General features: G+C 38.3%; 1 protein-coding gene across 2 annotated transcripts in view; it reads right to left on the bottom strand.

Annotated features, from left to right (window-relative positions):
* GORAB (golgin, RAB6-interacting) overlaps positions 1-21,299 on the bottom strand; it is a 29,591-nt gene extending 8,292 nt beyond the window's left edge. For both annotated transcript variants that reach the window (XM_006766992.2, XM_006766991.2), the window contains exons 1-4: positions 21,151-21,299; positions 14,820-15,177; positions 8,376-8,477; positions 6,328-6,468 (exon numbers count right to left, since the gene is read on the bottom strand). In XM_006766992.2, coding sequence (XP_006767055.1) covers positions 6,328-6,468; positions 8,376-8,477; positions 14,820-15,177; positions 21,151-21,211 — 662 coding nt within the window. In that variant the 5' untranslated portion in view covers positions 21,212-21,299. The remainder of the gene's footprint in view (positions 1-6,327; positions 6,469-8,375; positions 8,478-14,819; positions 15,178-21,150) is intronic.
* Between the last annotated feature and the right edge of the window lie 350 nt (positions 21,300-21,649).

Raw genomic sequence — 21,649 nt, 5'->3', positions numbered from 1 at the left:
GTTTTGACTTGCATTCCCCTTATAACTAGTGATGTTGAGCACCTTTTCATATATATGTTCGCCCCCTGTATGTCTTTCTTGGAAAAGTGTTTATTCAGTCCTTTGCCTATTTTTTTTTTTTAAACCTCATCCGAGGATATTTTTCCATTGATTTTAGAGAAAGTGGGAGAAAGAGGGAAAGACAGAGAGAAACATCGATATGAGAGAAACATATCAATTGGTTGCCTCCTGCACATGCTCTGACCAGGACCTGGGCCAGGAAGAGCCTGCAACCGAGGTACGTGCCCTTACCCAAAATCTAACTCAGGACCCTTTGGTCCACAGACCAACGCTCTATCCACTGAGCCAAACCAGCTAGAGCCCTTTGCCCATTTTTAACCAGATTTTTGTTGTTGAGAAATCTGTATCTTTTGATTAATGGATTAAAAAAGGAAGAAAAATTTTGGTGGAGAAGGATATGGACAGTGGTTGGGAAATGAATATAAACGGGACAGGGCACACCAAGCAAATGATACTGGGTGCAGGCAAAAAGTAAAAATCCAGTAGGAGAGAAAACCTCAGGATATGTTTGGGAAGGGTTTCTCAACATTGGCACGCCTGGCAACTCGAACCATGTAATTCTTTGTTGTGGGGAGCTGTCCTAGACATTGTAGGAAGCATAGCATCACTGGCTTTCTCCCACCAGCTGCCAGTAGCACCCTCTAGTTGTGATAACCAAAAATGTCTCCAGAACACTACCAAATGTCTCCACATCTTCTCCAAAGGGCAAAAATGTCCAATTTGAGAATTCCTGGGTTAAGTTATTTTTACCCTCTCCATTCTGCAACAACAGTATTATCAGACTTTTACTAGGAAACTAGAGGCCCGGTGCACAAAATTCTTATGGGGGGGAGGGAGGGCAGTCCCTATGTCTAGCCTGTACCCTTTCACAATCCAGGAACCCTTCAGGAGATGTCATACTGCTGGTTTAGGCCCGATCCCCACAGGGGAGCTCCTGTGTTGAGCGTCTGCCCCCTAGTGGTCAGTGGGTGTCATAGCGACCGGTCATTCCACCAGTTGTTCTGCCACCGTTCGGTCGATTTGCATATTAGGGTTTTATTATATAGATTTTATAAATGTCAGATATGTAAACTCCAGTCTTACTTGAAGTAAGGTAATTCTACTGGGAAAGTCATCCTGCGATTTCCCTTTATTTCCCCTTATATATTGGTTCACTGTGCTTTGACTTTTCTATATAATTTGCTGCTTTTATTTTTGCCAAGAAAAGAGTGATCTCCACTTACCAAGTAATCATTCCATTTAATTTCCACTAACAGTTGTGAAGGCTATGCTGCCTTATGACTGCCTTTACAACTCAATGTAATAAGTAATTTCTAGTACTAGAATTATAGCAAAAAAGAAATACTTGTATCTCCTAACTCAAGATTCTGTCTTGGAAGAAGAGATAGTGAAAAAATAAAAGGCTTTGATTTTAGAAAACCTGGAGTTCTAAACCTGCCTTTGCCATTTGCTAAATGTATACTTGTTTTTTTCCTTGGGTGTGAGGAAGAGAGACCCAGTCAAACTAGCTCAGGTAAAAAGCCAACTTAGGTCCTCCCTCTGGAATTTTGGAACTCTGATAGAGTGGGGGGAGTGGGTGTGGATCTGATATAGAGCCACAGCTGGTGGCAACATTGGGTGGTGAGTATAGTAGGAAAAGCCGAAATGCTTTAGAGAAACGGTGGTGTCTGAGCATTGAAAGGATAGCCTTTGACCTCTTGTAACCTATAAAATAATAAAACCCACTTTTTACCTGAGCTAGTTTGAATGGGTCTCTGTTCTTCACAGAGCTCATAGTACCAGGCCATGCTCTGAACCCTTGTTTACTAGTAGCTTATAGATTAAATGATTCGGAGTTGGTAGCTTGTCTTTGTTCTAATCAGAGATGGCCCAGGGTCAGCATCATGACTATAAAACAAAGCCAGGCTCCTGGGGAAGGGGTTGGAGACAAAGCACACAATGACTAAAAATCCAGTGGAGTGACCCGAGGTAGTTTCCTCCAATTGAGTTCTGTTTTATCTGTAAAATGGTGATAATATTACTTCATAGGAGCATTAAGGATTAAGTAATGGGAGTAGGGCAAGTGTCTGGTCTAGGGCCTGGTAGGTACTCAAGAAACAGAACTTCCCCTCCGGAGCACCAGACTTAAAAAGCACTGTCAGTATATCACTGAACATATCTCTCAAATGAAATGATGCAAAATGTAAGGATCTGGTGCTTATACTTGAAAACTCTAACTTACATAACATTTATTTATCACATTTCTTTTCTTTTTTTTTACTGTCCTCTAGTAAACATGGGAATGGGAAAGCTGTTTTTCCATTACCCTCTGTGTTAAGAGAATTGTGCCAAAGGAGCTCTGTTGGATATTTGGATCCTTGATTTCCATACTGTATAACATATCCTGTTTGTGAATGTTCTGGCATCAAACATAAATACTCTAACAACACTCTCTATACGTCAATGACTACCTCGCCCCTTCCCCCCTACTCAATCCTCCCTTCTCTGCAAGGCTGTGGTTGCCCTCAGCCAGTCAAAGTCAGCCAGGAAAGATTTACTGACCTGGGCTCATGAATGCTGAATTGAAATAAAAATTTGCAAATAGTTACCTAGGTTTCCATTAATCTTTCACCCTGGATAAATCACTGAAGATCCTGCATTTTGTTTATTTATTTAAGTCCTTCTGGCCAGAAACATGCATATATATTCTTGTACAGAGTGATTTATGTTTAAAGTATTGATTAGTTTTACAAACTGCACTATGGGCCTGCAGGTCAGGTGGATGTACCACATCAGCCTGAAGACACACTTTGGAACAGAATAGTAAGTGCATTATATATAACACAGTAAGAGAAATTCAGCTGAAATGTAATTATAGATTTAGTTTGTTATTTTAAAGGGACATTGAATGATTTAATTGTTATTTAAAAGATTCTAGAGACTGTGTCTTGGTTTTGGTATCCCTGAAATTAAAACAACAACAACAACAAAAACTCAATCATTAACCCGTGGCATGCCACTAGGTTCCACTGATCCACTTTTAGTTTTTCTGTTTCTTTTATTAGCAATTATAACTATTTGTAAGCATCAACATATCATGATTTTTAAAGTCCTGTATTAGAAGTCCTCTAGAGAACAAAGAGAAAATGTATTTAAAAAAAATAGAGTAAGACTAATCATATTTTGCAATTACTACATAGGTCCATTGGATCCTTTTATAAATCTAGGTTACTTTACCAGATCATTGAGATATTATTTTTTTAACATTTTGCCATTTCATCACCCTATGACGTATTTCCTTCTTACCAATTATTTCCATTTATATTAACAAATTAAAATAATAAGAAAAAAGAGACTGGTGAAATGACCTAAAAGGACAGTGCTATAATGAAATAAATCATTATGGTTCAATTTCCTTACTGCATTGTCCAAAGTATTACATCATCTTTCAAGAAAGTATAAAAGACTGGAAACTCCAGTTTTGTAATCTGCTCTAGCTTTCGTTGAACACAGTAGAGAATTAGTATTTTTTTTATTCTCTGCGCTATTGGCAAAGTAGAGAAAATTGACAGATGAAAACATTTTGCATTTATTAGGTCAAAAGATAACTGTTGTGGTAGGCTAAAAAGTGATCCCACAAAGATATTCTCTTCTTATTCTCCAAAATCTAGTCTCTGAAGGAAGTGTGACCCGGCTGATACCTTGATTTCAGAATCTAGCTTCCAGAAAATGTAAGAGTATATTGCTCTTGTTTTAAGACACCCAGTTGGTAGTAATCTGTTATAGCAGCCCTAGTTAGCCAACACAAATGCACATACAGCCAGTCTACATTCTAGATGGTGATACTGTTCATATACGTGACATCTCAGAGTATGTCTTCAGAAAAACACATCCTAGATGAATGTTCTCAAACTCACAAATCAATGAGTGAAAAGAGGATAAAAAGAAAATGTTATTTTTCATAGTTAATAGTTTCAATAGGAAGAACTTAATCAATCCATATTTTACAAGAATCTGGACGATCCTATATGGCTGGGAGGCTGTAGCTGCGTTCTTTTTTTTTTTTTTTAAATAAGTTTTGGAGTCAAACATTACTTGATACAAAGAGGTTTGTGATGCTTAGGTTCTTATTACAATTTTTAATGAAGCTGTTTTCCACAATCCCTTTTATTCTCACTTCTGTCGATTACTCATAAAATGACTTAAAATTATACATGCATGTGCACGTGTGTGTACATGTGTGTGGGGGAGCGTCTGTGAAACAGAGGTGGCAAATAGTGATAATTGTTTTTCCTGGTATATTGAGGGTTAAAGAAATGTTCTACATGCAGCCACTCTGAGTTTTACAAGCTGGTCTGCACAGCATATGGCAGCACTGTCATTGTTGTTGCCAGCAGCAGCCGCAACAGCACAGCAGCAATGCTCAAGTTGGCTCACTCAAAAGTGTTTGCCCTGATGGTGTTCTACAGAAGCCAATTCCACAGTGAACTCTGGCCTATTCAGTATCCCAGAACCTTTGTGGACACAGCACTGTACCAGGCACTAGAGAACCCGTATATAATTTTTTAAAATCAAGGAAAATCTCCCAAATAAATGGACTACCTGGGGATTAGTAGAAATCTAGACCATAATAGTATATTACCATTCTATAATTTCTCAATAACCAGAGATATAAATTTAGAAAATGTCTTAACTTTATGTATGAACAAGATACAATGCTGGTTCTGGTCACAATTAAGATTATAATAAGATTTTATAAAATAAGATTTTAAAAAATAGCCTCACACATGCAATATGGATATTCACATACAATGATGTCATTTTCAGTACCTTAAGAAATTATCATTTTGAGTTTGTTAAGAGATGTAAAAAAATGCACCATGTAAAATTTTTTTATTTTGTAAAAATTTACTGAAATTTCATTATAAATATTTCTATTTTATGGGATGTTTCCTCCTTTAACCTGTAATTCCACTTTCTTTGTGGTTCTCTGAAGGCTAAAACTATGAAATTTTAAAAATATAATGTTCAGTGTACAAAGGCATCCTTTTCCAGCCTCCTCTAGGTCAGAATTAAAACATAATCAGATAAATTTTCTGTTGAAGTATCCAGAATAATCTGAATTATTCATATAAAAGGCAATAAAGGCAAAAAAAAAAAAGTTCCTCTGGCAACCTTAAGTTACAGAGAATAAAATGTGCTAAACATCTAGGCTTAGTTTGATCTTAATAAAATCTTGGTCACCTCCTTAATGACCTTATTAGTAGAAATCTGGAACTTCTAGTTATCAGCTACTGATGGCATTAATTTAGGCAACCCATTAAATCTAACAGCACATGGTCAAACAACAATTACAAAAATCATGAGGACACCACAAACCTCTTTCTTAAATAATAAACAGTGAATTAAAAACCACAATCAAGCATTTCCGCTTTATTAAATTGTTATATAAACATTCTGATGCTGTGGTTTACCCTGGACTAATGAGGCATTCTGATTGATTTCTAGTGTTACAGAGAAAGATGCAAAACGGAGTCATTAACACAGCATTCCCTTGTGAAAAAAGACAAACCAGGATGATTAAAGCAATGTTGAAAGGACTGAAAACCCTGAAATTGGACTTAATTTTTTGCCTTTTTATCTGCTTGCAAAGTTCATGTAATTCTTTACATGTGTTAGTTCATTTTAAAAATACTCCATGATGATTTTTTCTCTTAAAAAATGCCAATGGCTGAAACCAAGGAAACACACGATAGCGAACCATTTTATACAAAATAGAATTGGAAAGAAAAAACTACCAGCTTTCAAGACAGTGGTATTTTCTTTAAATACTCATAGGCTTTAACAAATAAACTAGATGTTTCTTTAATGAAAACTGAAATGAGAACTAGGCTAATCCCTACGGAGAACCTCAATCAAAATTTCTTTACAGAAAAACCATAGAGTTGGCATTAGAATTATAATTTGGGGGCAAGTCATTCAGATATTTAAAGAGTCTTGAACATTAAATACCCGATGCTTTAGTAAGAAAGACTAAAATGTAAATAAACAATGCAGGAAATAATCTAAAGGGAATATGAACAAGGGTAAGGGGTAGGGCAAAGTAAAGGAAAACTTCAAGAAGAGGAGACACACTTGACACTACTTATTCCAAAACAGGAATAAATACAACACTTAATGCGGTGGTTATGAGGCTTAAACGATGATACACATAAGGTCCTGACCCAGCTAGCAATACACATTAATTAAATCGAACTGCTTGTTCTGAATCAAATTTCTCCAACTCACCGAGCATTTGAATAGTCCAGGCTGGCCTGGTCAATCCGGTTCCTGAGGATTCCAATGTCAGCGGACACCATGTCATCTAAAGCCTGTAACTCCTTCTGGATCCGCTTCAGTTTCACGGTCTCTGCCTGAGTTCTTTTAGATCTAGAAAATTAGGAACATGAATGGGAAAATAAAAACATTCTAAAACCATATATCCATATACAATGTAAATGAAAAAAGCAAGCTACTGTATTTACAATATGAATATGATGTATAATTTTTTGAAATTAGATAATATAAGAAAAATAGAAATAAGTCAAATGCCCGTAACATTTTGGTGTATCGCTAAGATTTGCGCTTCTTCTCCCTATTGTTCCAAATTTTCTATTAGTATGTACTAGAGGCCTGATGCACGAAATTCTTGCAAGGGGCTTGGCTCTCTCAGCCCCAGCTTCGTTCGGAAGGTCGTCTGGAAGGACATTTGGCTGTCCAGTCTAATTTGCATATCACGCTTTTATTATTATAGATGATTTTCATATACAGGGGAAAAGACTGAAAAATTTATCAATCAATAGTTCACTCATAGGTATACTCATTCCATAAGGATGAGAATATGCACTAAAAGAATATATCTGTATTCTCTTTACATTGAAACATCGAACACAACTCTCCAAATCTCTAGCCCATTTTCATTGGATACCTGGAAACCAAGAACAGATGCCTGCATCAAACACGATTTATTTGTCTAGAAACATCTATTTGGTTTTAACTTTCTTAGGACTTGTTTCCCCAAACTGTTATTGCTTTGATTCCCGTTCTTTACGTAAAACTACAGGTCCGCAAAATTTTTCTTTCTGGGTCTCAAAGCCAAGCAGTTTTTTTCTTGTTTAAAAGCACATCCAGCCTCACCATCTCTCAGTCCCCTCACCACCCCCAAGTACATTACAAACTTAAAAAACAAAACAAAGACAAAAGCCAACCTTTAATAATGATTTCACTCATTTCAAAATTTCACACACATTTTCACAGGATAATAAAACTCTCATATAAAACCACATATTGCAAGTAAAGAGCCCTGGCTGGTGTTGCTCAGCGGTTAGAGTGTCAGCCTGTGCACCAAAACGTTGCACATTCGATTTTCAGTCAAGGGCATGCACCTGGGTTGCAGGTTCAATCCAGTTGGAGCATGTACAGGAGGTAACCAATTGATGTGTCTTTCTCACATGGATGTCTGTCTCTCTCTCTCTCTCTCTCTCTCTCTCTCTCTCCAGCTCTCTCTATCTCCCCCCTGTTTTCCCTGTCTCTCTCTCCCCCCTGTCTCTTTCCCCCTCCCTCCCTCCTTTCTACTCTCTATGAAAACCAATGGAAAAAATACCCTCGGGTGAGGATTAACCAAAACAATTTTAAAATAAAAAATAATAAAAGGGCAGAAAGAGTGGGTGAGGGATGGGAAAAGCAGTTCCAATGGGAATGTTCTTGTTTGAGGCCAGCACAACACAGTAAAAAAAAGGGGGTGGGGGTGTCGGACACACTAACATTGGGAGGTGAGAGAAAAAGTGAACTGCACACAGTATGGGACAGTGCTCCCAATGGTGACCCAAGTCATCAATAAAAGCTTAAATTATATATCTTCTATCAGTGGGAGCAGAGTAATTATTTAAGAAAAATGTCCATAGGAAACATAAGATTTGTGGGAGTATAAAACATTTATATGGAACAATCCGCTCCTCTATATGTTAGATGATAAAGGCCCCTTCATGTCAAAAATGAAAACTTGCATTTCTTAATTTACTTATATTGACAGCTATTTACTGCTCCCTTATGAATGCATAGATGGTTAAAACTGAAAGCACTGACACTGATCCTTAAGTTTTAATTGTACCTGTATTACCAGTAAATTTTCTATGATCTATCCTTAAATGACTTCAGTATCATTTATACAGCATGATTTGTTTAATCAGCCTTAAAGAAAATGCCAGTTTATTAGCGTAGACATAGGAAAATAAATATAAAACATGACAGAGCTGACTGCAGATTGCAAACCATCTCCCCTGGTTCAGGTGCCTCACCTTTCCGCAATAGCTTTAGCCAAAAGAGCTTTCTTACGTTTATTTTTCTCTTCCATTAGCCGCTGTTCTTGTTGGAGGACTTCCCAACGAGACTTTTCTTGCCTAGGGAGCAAAAAAGTGTAAAATGAGTTTCTGAAACACCACCCCACACCTTCCCAGTCTCAGTCCCCTACGTATAAAATTTAATCAGCCAGATTATGTATTTTTAAAAAGTCCTTTTGAAAGGAACCCATCTGCTGCTCATTATTTTGTCCTAATAGAAACAAAGGTTATGATTTGAAGTAAAGAAGGCTTACATACCATAAATTGGCCCTTTGAAATCCATTATATGTATATAACCTAGGAACCCACAAACTGGAAGCCAGAATAATGTGGCATTTTTTAGAAGTACAAAGAAACCTGTGTAAGTTAATTATGTATTATATGCAAAATGCAGAGACAAATAAATAGGTCTGTAGCTAACATCATGTTATATTTTTCAAAGTTCTTTTAAAAATCATTTTAGTGATTTAATCATTAAATCATTTTATAGTCTACATTCTTGGGCGCATGGAGCATATTTGTAATAGCTGTTTAAATATTCCTTGCCTGATAATTCCCATTGTTTGTGGGCTGTTTCTCTCGATGACTTTCCTCCTGGTTATGTATCACAATTTCCTTTCTTTGCATGCCTAGAAGAGTTTTCTTTTTCTCCAGACTGAATGTGCATTTAATTTTTTTAAAAAGTGTTTCAATTACAGTTGACATATGATACTATGTTAATTTCAGGTGTACAACATATTAGACATTTATATACCTTACAAAGTCATCACCCTGATAAATTGAGTACCCAACTCACATAATATATAGTTATTACAATATTATTAACTCTATTCCCTTCACTTGTTTTTACATCCCTGGGACTATTTTTATAACTGCCAATTTGTGCTTCTTAATCCCTTCACCTTTTTCACCCTTCTCCTCAAACCCCCTCCCATCTGGCAACTATAAATTTGTTCTATTAGTTTGTTTTATTTGTTCATTTGCTTTTGAGATTCCACATATAACTGAAATCATATGGTATTTGTCCTTTTGTCTGACTTATTTCACTTAGCAGAATACCCTCTAGGTCCATCCATGTTGTTGCAAATGGCAAGATTTCATTTTTTATGGCTGAGTAACATTCCACTGTACATATGTACCATTCTTTTTTATCCACTCATCTATAGACGGACACTTAGGTTGTTTCCATTATCTTGGCTACTGTAAATAAGACTGTAATGAACATGTGTGCATGTCTTTTTCAAATGAGTGTTTTGAATCTCTTTGGGTAAATACTCAGGAGTGAAGTTGCTGGGTCATATAAAGTAATTATTGATAGGTATGTTGTTATTGCCATTTTGTTATCGTCTGATTGTTTTTGAAGTTCTCTGGTTCTTTTCTTGTTCACTGATAACTTTCTAGTGTTGTGTTTGGATCCCTCTCTTCATTTCTTGTATATCTCTTAGAGATTTTTGCTTTGTGGTTACCATATGCTTCATATTTACCAAACTATATTTATAGCAGCCTATTTTTTTTAAGAATATATTTTTATTGATTTCAGAGAGGAAGGGAGATAGAAGCATCAATTATGAGAGAATCCTTGATTGGCTGCCTTCTGCATGCCCCACACTGGGGATTGAGCCCATAACCTGGGTACATGACCTAACTGGGAATAGAACAGTGACCTCCTGAGCCATGCTGGCTGGGCTAGAGCAGTCTATTTTAAGTTGATGGTTCCTTAAGTTCGAGCATGTTCTAAAATCACTACAATTTTTACTATTCCCCTCCATGTTTGTCTTTGTCATTCTTTTTTACTTCTTCTGTGTGTATTTATGTGTAATTTAATTAAACATGGTCTTTGTACTTTTTCCTTTTAACCTTTCTACTTAGAAGAATAGATTAACTCAGTGAGAACCTCAACAGTTGATTGATCCACTGCTTTTACTACATTTGCCTTTGTTGAAAATTTTCTTTCCTGTATTCTCTTATTTATAGTTTTGATCTTTTCTTTTCTACTTAAGTCCTTTGGACATTTCTATTTCTATTAAACCAGTATTTCAACTGGTTTAATAGTGATGAACTCCTTTAGCTATTTCTTGTCTGGGAAACTCACTCTCCTTTGATTCTAAATGACAGACTAGCCGGGTAGAGCAACTTTTGTTGTACGTCTTTGCCATTCATCAATTTGAATATTCATGTCAATCCCTTCTGGCCTGCAACATTTCTGTTGAGAAATCACCTGACAGTCTTATAGGAGTTCCCTGGTACATAACTGCTTTTCTCCTGCTACTTTTAAGATTCTTTGTCTTTAACCTTTGGCATTTTAATTATGTCTTGCTGTGGTTTTCTTTGGGTTCATCTTATTTAGGACTCTGTGCTTTCTGGGCTTGTCTATTTCCTTTGCCAGGTTAGAAAAGTTTTCAGTCATCATTTCTTCAAATAGGTTCTCAGTCCCTCGTTTTCTTTTTCTTCTTCTTCTGGCACCCCTATGATGTGAATGTTGATACACTTGATGTTGTCCCAGAGGTACCTTAAACTGTCCTCATTAAAAAAAATTATTTTTTTTGTTCCAATTTGGTGTTTTCTGCTACTTTATCTTCCAGATCGCTGATTCAATCCTCTGCTTCTTACAACCTGCTGTTGATTCCCTCTAGTCATTTCAGTTATTATTCATTTTTTTTATGGTTTCCTTCTCTTTGTTGAGGTTCTCACTGAGTTCATCTATTCTTCTTCTAAGTTCATTGAGCATTCTATAGCCAACTAGTTTTGAACTCTGTATCTGGCAGATTGCTTTCTCCATTTTGTTGCTCTTTTTTATGTTCTTTCATTTGGGAAATGCTTGGCTCATTTGTTTGAATCCTTGTATTTCTATGTATTAGGTAGATCTGCTGTCTCCCAGGCTTGGCAGAGTAGCTTTATATAGTAGATGTTCTCTGAGGCCCCATGGTGCAGTCCTTCTGTTCACCTAAGCCAGGTGCTCCAGGGGCATCCCTTTTGTGGGTTGTGTGTGCCATCCTGTGGTAGTTGCTTTTGGCACATCAATGGGTGGGACTGCCCGCCTGGCTTACTTGCTGTGAGGATTAGCTGTGACTACGGAAAGCTGCTGTGTAGAGGCTTATCCCATAGAGAGGGAGTCTCTTCAGGTGGGCTGTGGTGCCAGCTTAGTTCACCCTTTGTGTGTGTCTTTTGTGGAGCTGGTTGGGTGATGCTCTGGTGTGGTCTGAAGTTGGTCACCAGTTGTGTTGGTTTTGAAGCCTCTTAGGAGGAGCTCCATTGCAGGCCAAGGTCAGACTCCTGTGGCTTGGGGCCACCTGGTCAGAGTTACAAAGTGATCTGCAGTTGGTTGATGCTTGTGCCAGACTTGGAGGTGCTTGGGAGAGACTATGCTGCAAACCAATGCCACTGTCAGTAGTGTCAGGCTTGGGACCCTTTGGTGGACACCATAATTTGAGCTGAGGCCAGCCAAATGCAAGTTGAGATTAGTCATCACTTGTGTCAGGCTTGGGGTTGCTTAGCAAGAGGTACAGAGCATGCTGAGGACAGCTGCTGCCTGTTTGGTTTGTGAACATTTAAGATTTTAGGAAAAGTCCACAGTATGAGCTGAGGCAGTCCATGAGTTGAGTGAGGTGAGGTCTCAGGGATTCACCAGGGTGGGGCGAACGGTGATAGCTTAGATTGGTACCCGTATGTGCTGGGCTCAACAAAGGAACAATGGCACCTGCCAGCGTTTCTGTCCGCAGAGCGAGCTGGCCCCTGTCCCTCTAGTCCTCATTTGAAGCTAGGCAATTCACTTACTCCTTGCATGTCCCTGGCACTTTAGTAACTCCATGCACAGGCTCCTCAAGAAAGCGTGGGCCTCCAGTAGCCCTCTGTCTCACAAGGGTGCAATCCCTGGTGATTTTCACAGCCAGATGTTGTGGGGACTCCTCTTCTCAGCACTGGTGCCCTGGGCTTGAGAGATGACCTAAGGTTAGGACCCCTACTCAATAAGGAACTCCCACAGCTAAGATAGCCCTCCTGAGTCTTATTGCCACACCATGAGTGCGGGACCTGCCTGCTCTGTATGTCTCTCCTGCCAATCTTTCTCTTTGTATCTTTAGTTAGAGTTCTGTTCAGTTCATTTCCTTTTTAAAAAAAATATATTTTTATTGATTTCAGAGAGGAAGGGAGAGGGAAAAGGTAGAAACATCAACGATGAGAGAGAAACAGTGATTGGCCACCTCCTGCACACCCCACATTGAGGATCGAGACCTCAGCATATGCCCTGGCCGGAATCAAACCATGACCTCCTGGTTCATAGGTCAACGCTTAACCACTGGTGGGCTGTTCAGCTAATTTTCAGGTGGTTCTTGAGGGTGGTTGTTCTATAACTTAGCTGTAAGTTTGATGTGGTTGTGGGAGCTGGTGAGCACAGCATTTACTTACTCTGCCATCTTACCCAGAAGTGACTCTATAGAGTTTTCTATAATAAAAGTCTGCACCATGAAACACCCTTAGAACAATAACCAATGTTTATTTCATTCATTTTCTTTCAATTTGCTCACTTCTTTCCAGCTCTTAAACATTTGTAAACAAAGTAAAAAACTATGAACTAAGACTTGAATGGTGGGATAAAGAAAAACTTCAAAGGTCTGAAAACATGAATTGTCTTCCAATCTAATTCTGAAAGAAGTATATTAAAATTTCCTGTAAATTCACCAACTTGATGTCAACTCAAATTAAACAAGATAATGAAAAAGCTATTTGTTCCTATTGTTGACATTTCTTACAGCCGTATACCAAAAATATCTATTCCCAGACTTAGCAATCACTTCCACAATTATCCTTCTCTCCATTCCTACAGCTTCCATATTAGTGCTGGTCCTTTCTCATTTTTATTATCGCAGTCACCTCCTCACCAGATGCCTTAGTTCCAGCTCAGCCAGAACCCTACCCCAAATATTCTGCAACACTGACACCTGAACATTTTCTCACCATTATTCTGATCAGGGCCTCTCTCCTTCAGAGGGCTCGGTGGTCTACTACAGCAGTGGTCACCAACCTTTCAGACCTCACAGACCACCAGTGGTCCGCAGACCACCAGTTGACGGCCACTGTACTATAGCATCTGGGAACTTGCTAGGCAAGGATCCTCTACTCCCAAGTCCTTTTTCTCTTTCTTAACACAATGTATGCGGGAAACATATTTATACATTTTACGTTGATGGTAGTAGAGCACGGGACATGTATTAATACATTTTTTATAGACTAGCGGTAGAATGCGGGTAACGTATAAATACGTTTATTTTTATACTTTTTTTATTGCTCTAAAGGGATGCTAACATGCAGATATACGACTTCCAAAGGACAAAATTTGGGTCTCTATCACATACAATGGTGAATTATGTATGTACTTCCAGGTATAACGGTAATCAATCTATTCAACTGCAAAAATGGCCCATGCCACCTGTTAGCGCGCGATAAAAACTACCCGCAAACAATGTGTTAATTCTTTACTATTCTCTGGCCTGATCTTTGCCTTTTCCAGAGGAGTGAGATATCATTTCTGAACAGTCTCTGGAGTAAAGCTTTCCTTTCCCGTTCTTAGAGCCTCAGAATTCCTCCTTTTCAACAATAGTTTCTGACATTACATGTCTTCAACGAAAATTCTCCCAAGTACCTAAGAAAAGAATAATTTTCCTCATGACATGCAATCTAAATTGCTGGCTCAATTCAAACCCTTCCCCTATTTGTCTCAGGCCTTTGTTGGTAAACTATTTGAATGTATGCATATGTTCAATTTTGCTCTCATAATTCACACAACTAAACATCTCCTGTCAAAGTAAATAACATATGATTATATGAATTTACAAGTCATAGAATGGCAATTTCCATAAGAATGTGGTTAAACTAAATTCTGGAGGTGGTTGCAAACACAAACAAATTAAATAAGAATAAAGAGAAATCTAATGACGCATGTGGATTTTTTTGATCATCCCTACATGTCTTTTCACAAGTATCCTTTTCTGGGCCAATGAAGATGCAGCCTGGAAGCTGAAGAATGCATTAAATTTGGGAAGGAGTACATATAAGAAATGCTTCTGTGAGTGTCAAGGTTATAGACTCTGGATTCAGAGAGACTTTTATGTGAGTCCCAGCTCTACTACTTACTAGTTGTGTTTTGGCTTTGAGAATACAATAGCTATTCTAAGTCCAAAATAGCTATAAAGTGAAAATAATGAACTAAGTAACATTAAACATAAAATGCCTAACACTGACTGACTTATAATATATTTAGGTAGTAGCTCTTTTTTGACAATTTGTTTATCACATTTCTAGGTTAGAATATGAAAGAGAGAAAATGTTAAAACTACGTTTCTTCAAAACCTAATAGGAAAAAAAAGTAAAATGAAAAATATATCATGGATATATAGACTTACTAACAATTCCACTTTCTTTTTCTCCAATTTGCAATCTGGTTTTAGAGGTACAACCTCAGCACTTATGTGACCATCCCGGGAATTCTCAAGTCCCAGTTCCCTTGGTTGACTTTCTGTGCCCTGTGGTTTTCCATTGCCAACAGGAGAGTTGAGTGTAAGAGGATTAGGAGCAGTAGGGGGAGAAAAATGTGGCTTTTGATGATTGAATCTCTGTTGTGGTGCAGAGAGCAGCTGCTCTGGAGGTAATCTGACTGATCCACCTTGCAGTCCAAGTTTTTGGCTTTGCTCTTGAAGGACTTTTTCTCGCTGAAGTTGTTGTCGACTTTTCTTCATAGGGGGACGCCGGTGTGGTTCAAATGGATCTACATAAAAGAAAATGAAGGAAAATTCCTTTGTGTGAACAGCAAATAATTATAATTTCTCTAAGAAAATAAAGGATTAACATTAAACTTTTTAATAATCCCCCTGCTCTAGCTTAAAAGCCTAAGGAAAAACAGCATCTTCCTGCAGAGTTTAGAAAGTTCTTCAATCTACTGTTAACATTTAACAAAAACTGTCCTACCTCTCAATTTATCTTCAAGGAGAGCTATCTGTCTGTGAGTAAGGCCTTAGAATGCAAAACAAGGCTTTTCAACTTGATCTGATTATTATCAAAAGTATCACCTATTTGACCAAGATACATAGACAAATAAATTCTCTGATATATCTTCAATTTGATTTATGGTTGTGTCTACTCTCCTGAAATAAAATGGTGGTTGAATTTTCAAATGAGCTTCACCTTTCTTAAATTTTCACAGATATTAAGGCTATCTGATACATAAGAAGATGCTATACACAAAATATAACTACATGAAGTCCCTTATTTCTAGTTTACCCTAAATTGTTTTCTTTCATCTTCCAGAACAGTCCAAGGTTGTGTTCCCCAAAGTCTAGTTAGACTTTAATCAATGTATGCAACCTAACTTTAATAGCAGCCTGATCAGAGCAATAGAGGAAGATAAAACAAGTCATATTATAAAATGAGTAATAATACTTCTATTACACTTTTTATATTGTCCATATTAGTATTAACCTTGTAGGGAAGATAACTGGAGAATTTAACTCACATTCATACTGTATTTAATAAATTTTAAAATGATATTCTTTATAAAATACCAGGAAATGAAATTACAAGTCCTTGTAAATGAACTCAAATAGGGCTTTTAAATTCTGCATATTGACCTTTGAAGCAATACAAGCTTATTATTTAGATTCTCCAAGGGAGAGTTCAAAGCTCTGGAGTCACAGTTCCAGAGTTGCTTTTGTCCAGTTCAAGCAATTATTTATTCCATACCTCAGTTTCCTTATCTGTCAAACTGGTTGAAAATTACCTCTCCACTTAACTCATATGGAGTTGGTGTAAAGATTTAATGAGACAGGTAAAGAAAACATTTTTAAAAAATAGCTGTACTATTTAAAGTAAAATGTTATTGTTGACTTTAGCCAGAAACATAAAGTAGCCTCCTGAATCTTGGAATAGGAACTTATTCTTGGCTACTGATCTTTATTCACACCACCAGAAAATATGATTGAGCTTGCTTACTTCCCAGTTATAGTCTTCAGCTGAATTAATAGTGACACTCAAATTCTGTACATTAGCTTCCATTTCATTTTGCATTTTCACAGAACCCACTATACGATTTATAACGCCAATTTTTAAACTCTCAAATAACAAACAAATCTGGCCACTTAGAAATAAAAAAATGACCAAAAAACTCCTGGAACTAATAAGCCATTATAGAAAGGTTGCAGAATACAAGAGTAATATACCAAAGTGAATTGCTTTTCTATGTACCAACAATGAACAAGTGGAATTTGAAATTAAAAACACAATACCATTTACATAGCACTCAGCTTTTCTTTGGCTTATTTGTATTTTTATAAGTCTAACAAAATATGTACAAGAGCTATATGAGAAAAACTACAAAACTCTGATGAATGAAATCAAGGAACTAAATAAATGGAGAGATATTCCACATTCATGGATATGAAGACTCAATAATGTCAAGATGTCAGTTCATCACAACTTGATCTATAGATTCATTGCAATACCAATAAAAATCCCAGCAAATTATTTTGTGGATATTGACAAAGTGATTCTCAAGCTTATACAAAGAGGCAAAAGACCCAGAATAGCTACACAATATTGAAGAATAAAGTTGGAGGACTGACACTATAAAGCTACAGTAATCAAGACAGTAGGTATTAGCAAAAGAATAGACAAAATGGAACAGAATAGAGAGCCCAGAAACGGGTTCACATAAATATAGTCAACTGCTCTTTGACAAAGGAGCAAAGGTTAAGTACAATGGAGAAATTTCTTTTCAACAAATGGTCCTGGAACAACTGGACATCCACATGTAAGAAAATGAATCCAGGCACAGACCTTCACCCTGCATAAACATTAACTCAAAATAAATCAAAGACCTAAATGCAAAATTCAAAACTATAAAGTGCCTAGAAGATAATATAGGAGAAAACCTAGATGGCCTTAGGTATGGCAATGACTTTTTAGATACAACACCAAAGGCACTATCATGAAGAAGATAATTGGTAAGCTGGACTTCATTAAAATGAAAAACTTCTGCTGTGCAAAAGACATTGTCAAGGGAGTGAGAAAACTCACTGCAAGAGACATATCTGATAAAGGACTTTTAAATTTCTGTCAATCAAATGGGTATGAAGCAGTATTTCATTATGCTCTTGATTTGCAATTCTCTGCTTATTGATGGTGATAAGCATCTCTTCATATTTCCTTTTCATGTCTTTTTTGTCAGCTTTTCTTTGGCTTATTTGTATTTTTATATATCAGCAACAACTGGAAAACATAAAGCATTGTAGCTGCACTGCTTTTATATTTCCAAATTTTTCATCTATCTATATAAAACCCTAATATGCAAATCAACCGATCAGTGGAACAACCTGCAGAACAACTGGTCGGCGGGGGGTGGTGCCAGCATGTGGGCGGTGCCAGGCCAGCCAAGGCGGGTGCCAGCGGGGGCTCCCCGATTGCTCCACCAGTCACCCCACAGATCGGCCCAGATTGTCGGCCAGGCCTAGGGACCCTACCCTATATATTGAGAACAGTCTCTTAGATTTAAAAATTAAAACCTGGCAAGGCTACTCTAACACTGAAAAACAGGATGATGCAGTGATAACATGCATGGACTCTGGCTGGCACATTTTGTGGTCAGCCCTGATTCTGACACTTATAACTGTGACAAAGTCAATTACTCAACTTCTCTCTGCTTCAGTTTTTCCACCCATAAGATGGGGGAAATGGTACTAATGCCTTATAAGGATCATGTTATATACTACTTTTTATAATCAGGGCAAAAAAATGTAGCTGCCCATATAACAGCAAGATGCCTTTCACCTGTATGAAAAGTATGGTCACTGGTGTATGCAGCATCATGGATTGTGAGAGGTATATCTGACTGCCCATTTAGGCCCGTAAACCAGCAGTCAGACATCCCCTGAGGGGTTCTGGATTGCGAGAGGGCACAGGCCGGGCCAAGGGACTCCTCTGCCCCTCCCACCCTGTGCACAAATTTTGTGCACCTGGCCTCTAGTTATGAAATAAGTCATACATCCTATAATGTCTCAAATGTCTCTCTCTCTCTCTCTCTCTCTCTCTCTCTCTCTCTCTCTCACACACACACACACACACACACACACACTCCATCCAGTATGGATTATAAAAATACAACACAGTTTAACAAATAAAACATGGCTACAGTAGATATAATTGCTGTTTAAGGATAGAACATTACCCCCTTTTTGGAACACAAACAATAACTATTTCGGGTCTTGCAAGTCTTATGACTTGCTTTTGCTAAATGAAATAGAAGTGACACGTCATTTATTGGTGGAAGTATTTATTGCCAATGCTTACTTCCCAATCTTCTCTTGCCATGGTGAACTCCTATAGGACAGTACCAAGGCATTGTGTGGAGTGACTATATGGAGTAGAGTCACCTGCCAACCCATGTTAGACAGAAAGCTGGAATAAAAATTTTTTAAAACCTTTATTTTTTTTTACACAATTGATACGTTAGGGCTATTTATTACTGCCGCTTAAGTTGGTAATTAATTTTATAAGTACCACTACCTTTGAAGCTTCCTATTCCACTCCTTGCTTCCCCCAACCCTGAATTTTGTGTTTCATTCCCTTGACTTTCTTTATAGACCTCCTATATTCCTAAAATATACAGGCTTTATATGATTTTGACCTTCCATAAATGGTATCAGACTATATATTCTCCTGCAACTTGCTCTTTTCATACACTGTATTTATGAAAGTTATACATGTTAATGCATGTGTTCATATATTCCTACTAGCTATATAGTAGTCCACTGGATGATTATACCACAATTTATTTATCCACTTCCTTGTTAATGAACACTTGGTTTATTCCCAGATTTTCAATATTATAACGAAGAGTGTTGAGAACATTCTCAATCTCCACCATTGCACATACGGGTTTTGCTAGCGTTGTTATCCTTATTTTTGCTGGCAACCAACTTAATTTTCACAGGTTATTTAATTATAATTTTATGGCTGGAGAATAGTTGGAAGAAACCTTAAAAAGTAAAGATCCAGCTCTTCCAGCTTTACAAATGAGAAATCCAAGGTCAGATGCAGAACTAGATGGTCTGACAATCACTGTGTTTGGTTATGAGTACACAAAGATGCTATACGTATGCAAAGACGCATCTTTTCTCTTCTTCAAGGACCACAGACCAGTCAGTTGGTGTGTATGTTCTAACATCTGGCTATGAAATGATACGCTTTGAAATTAAGGTCCTCCCACTCTATCCCAAATGGCAGAGCTATTTAAAAATGTTCTTCTACATAATCAATCTGTTATTTAATTTAGACTTCGACATGAAGTCTTCTTTCCCCCAGCAAAGTCACCTCTCCTAACACATAATCTCTGTGATATCTTCCCAAAGTGCACCCAATCCCCAGCAGTGTGAGGTTCCTGCTCTGAGGTAGCAAGCTCTTGAACAACATCTACTATCACATTTTTTATAGTTTGTCTCCTCAGTAGACTAGAAAGTCTTTGGAGGCAGGGATGAGGCCATGTTCATCTTTGCATCCTAAATGCAGAAGCCGATGTCTTTAACTTCAGGTCAGACAAGAAGCAGACGTACTTGCACACTGTACATCTGAATAAGTGAATGGATGAGCAAGATAATTTGATAACATCAAGCAAGATAGAGTCAGTTAATTAAACACTGTAGTATGACTTTCATGATATAGTTTTTAAAGCCCTTTGGACCAGTCAAATTTTCCTCAATCTATTTAATCTTCACTGGCCCTATGTTACTAATTTACTTCCCTTTCTGATTGTCAATCCTAGAGTATCCTCACATCTATACTAAAAAATGCAGAGGCCTCATCTGAGCAACATGCAATTTTCTAAAAAAAACCAAAACTCTAATAAAAGGCATGACAGGGTTTTCATTTTTCCCCAAAGCACAGTAAGTTGTGTACCAAGAGTAGTAGAAACTCACAGAAGTTGTGTGCATTACCGGGATCACCAAACAGAATTTTATGAAACTTCAACCACCAACAAAGCCTCTTTTATATCACCAAGAGTTCTCACCAAGTATCAACAAACTTAATTCCTTTACTAAAAGATAACAAAATAGTACAAGTCCATTCAGCGATTACTCTATAAAGCCAGAGAGGGAATGACAAAATTCTCGATATCATATATATAGACACACACACTCTAACCTCTCAAAGACCCCTTTGGTTTGCTGACTCTCTGGGTTGGAAAGAACTGCAAGAATCATCTGGCAACCAGAAGTGAATGCAAGACTCCAGATGTATTATGAAAAGCACCGACGTTTTGCATTAAGACCCCCGTGTTCCCCTTTGCTCATAAATTCATCACAATTCTAATAGGGTGAGTGACCCTCCTCCTTCCTTTACTCTCCACCCATGGATCTACACCGCAATCTTCCTATATGGGCCCGCCAGGCTATAGGCCCAGCCCCCTCTCCCAGGTCCCATTCCTTTCCCAGGAAAAAAACCCAAACGCTGCAATGGATCCCTGAACTCTCTTTTCTGAAAGTAGATCCCAGGCCCCTGAGCCAGCCCCTCCCCCCACGGCTCCCAGTTCGTCCACTTCCGGAGCCCCTCAATTCTGTCTTCCCATTTACAGATCCATCCCCCAACACAAACACCTTATCCCCTTCCCCGCCCCCTTCCCCTCAAAAGCAGCAGCCCCGCCCCTTCTCCTAACAGACCCAAGATTTCAATCTCCGCCGGCACGTCCTGTTACCTTTACTCTGCTTTAGTCGCCTCAGTTCCTCCTCAGAGAAGCCAGCCCAGCTCTGCGCCATCCGTCCGGGCTGCCAGCACCCCTAGAATGCCCAAACTTGAGAGTCCCGAGTGCCAACACGGACTACTCAGGCACATCCGGGTTCTTCCCGGCAGCGGCCGATCAACCAATCGATGCATCGAGCTTTGGACCCAAGGCCCCCTCTTCCGTCTATGGCTGCCCACGGGAGTGCCGGACAAACTGCTTAAGGAAATCTTGGCTACGCAGACATCCCTTTTCCCTGAGCTGACTGTTCTCTCTTTCCCGTATTTTATCATAGTTTGGTTAATAACTTCAACAAATAAGGGGACAGATATCAAGGGGAGTCAGGGTGGAGATAAACAGGCAGTTAGGAAGTGGCTACGAGTCAGTGGCGCGAAAGGGCGGACAAAACTACCTGGGGGTGGGGAGAGGGGTCCTCGTTCAGTTCACTGGGGCGGAGCCCTCTACCTAGTGTTCT

The sequence above is a fragment of the Myotis davidii genome, unplaced genomic scaffold (assembly GCF_000327345.1).
Source record: "Myotis davidii unplaced genomic scaffold, ASM32734v1 scaffold580, whole genome shotgun sequence".
Classification (NCBI taxonomy): Eukaryota; Metazoa; Chordata; class Mammalia; order Chiroptera; family Vespertilionidae; genus Myotis; species Myotis davidii.
The sequence above is the reverse complement of the archived record's forward strand: the minus strand, read 5'-3'. Positions and strand labels throughout refer to the sequence as shown.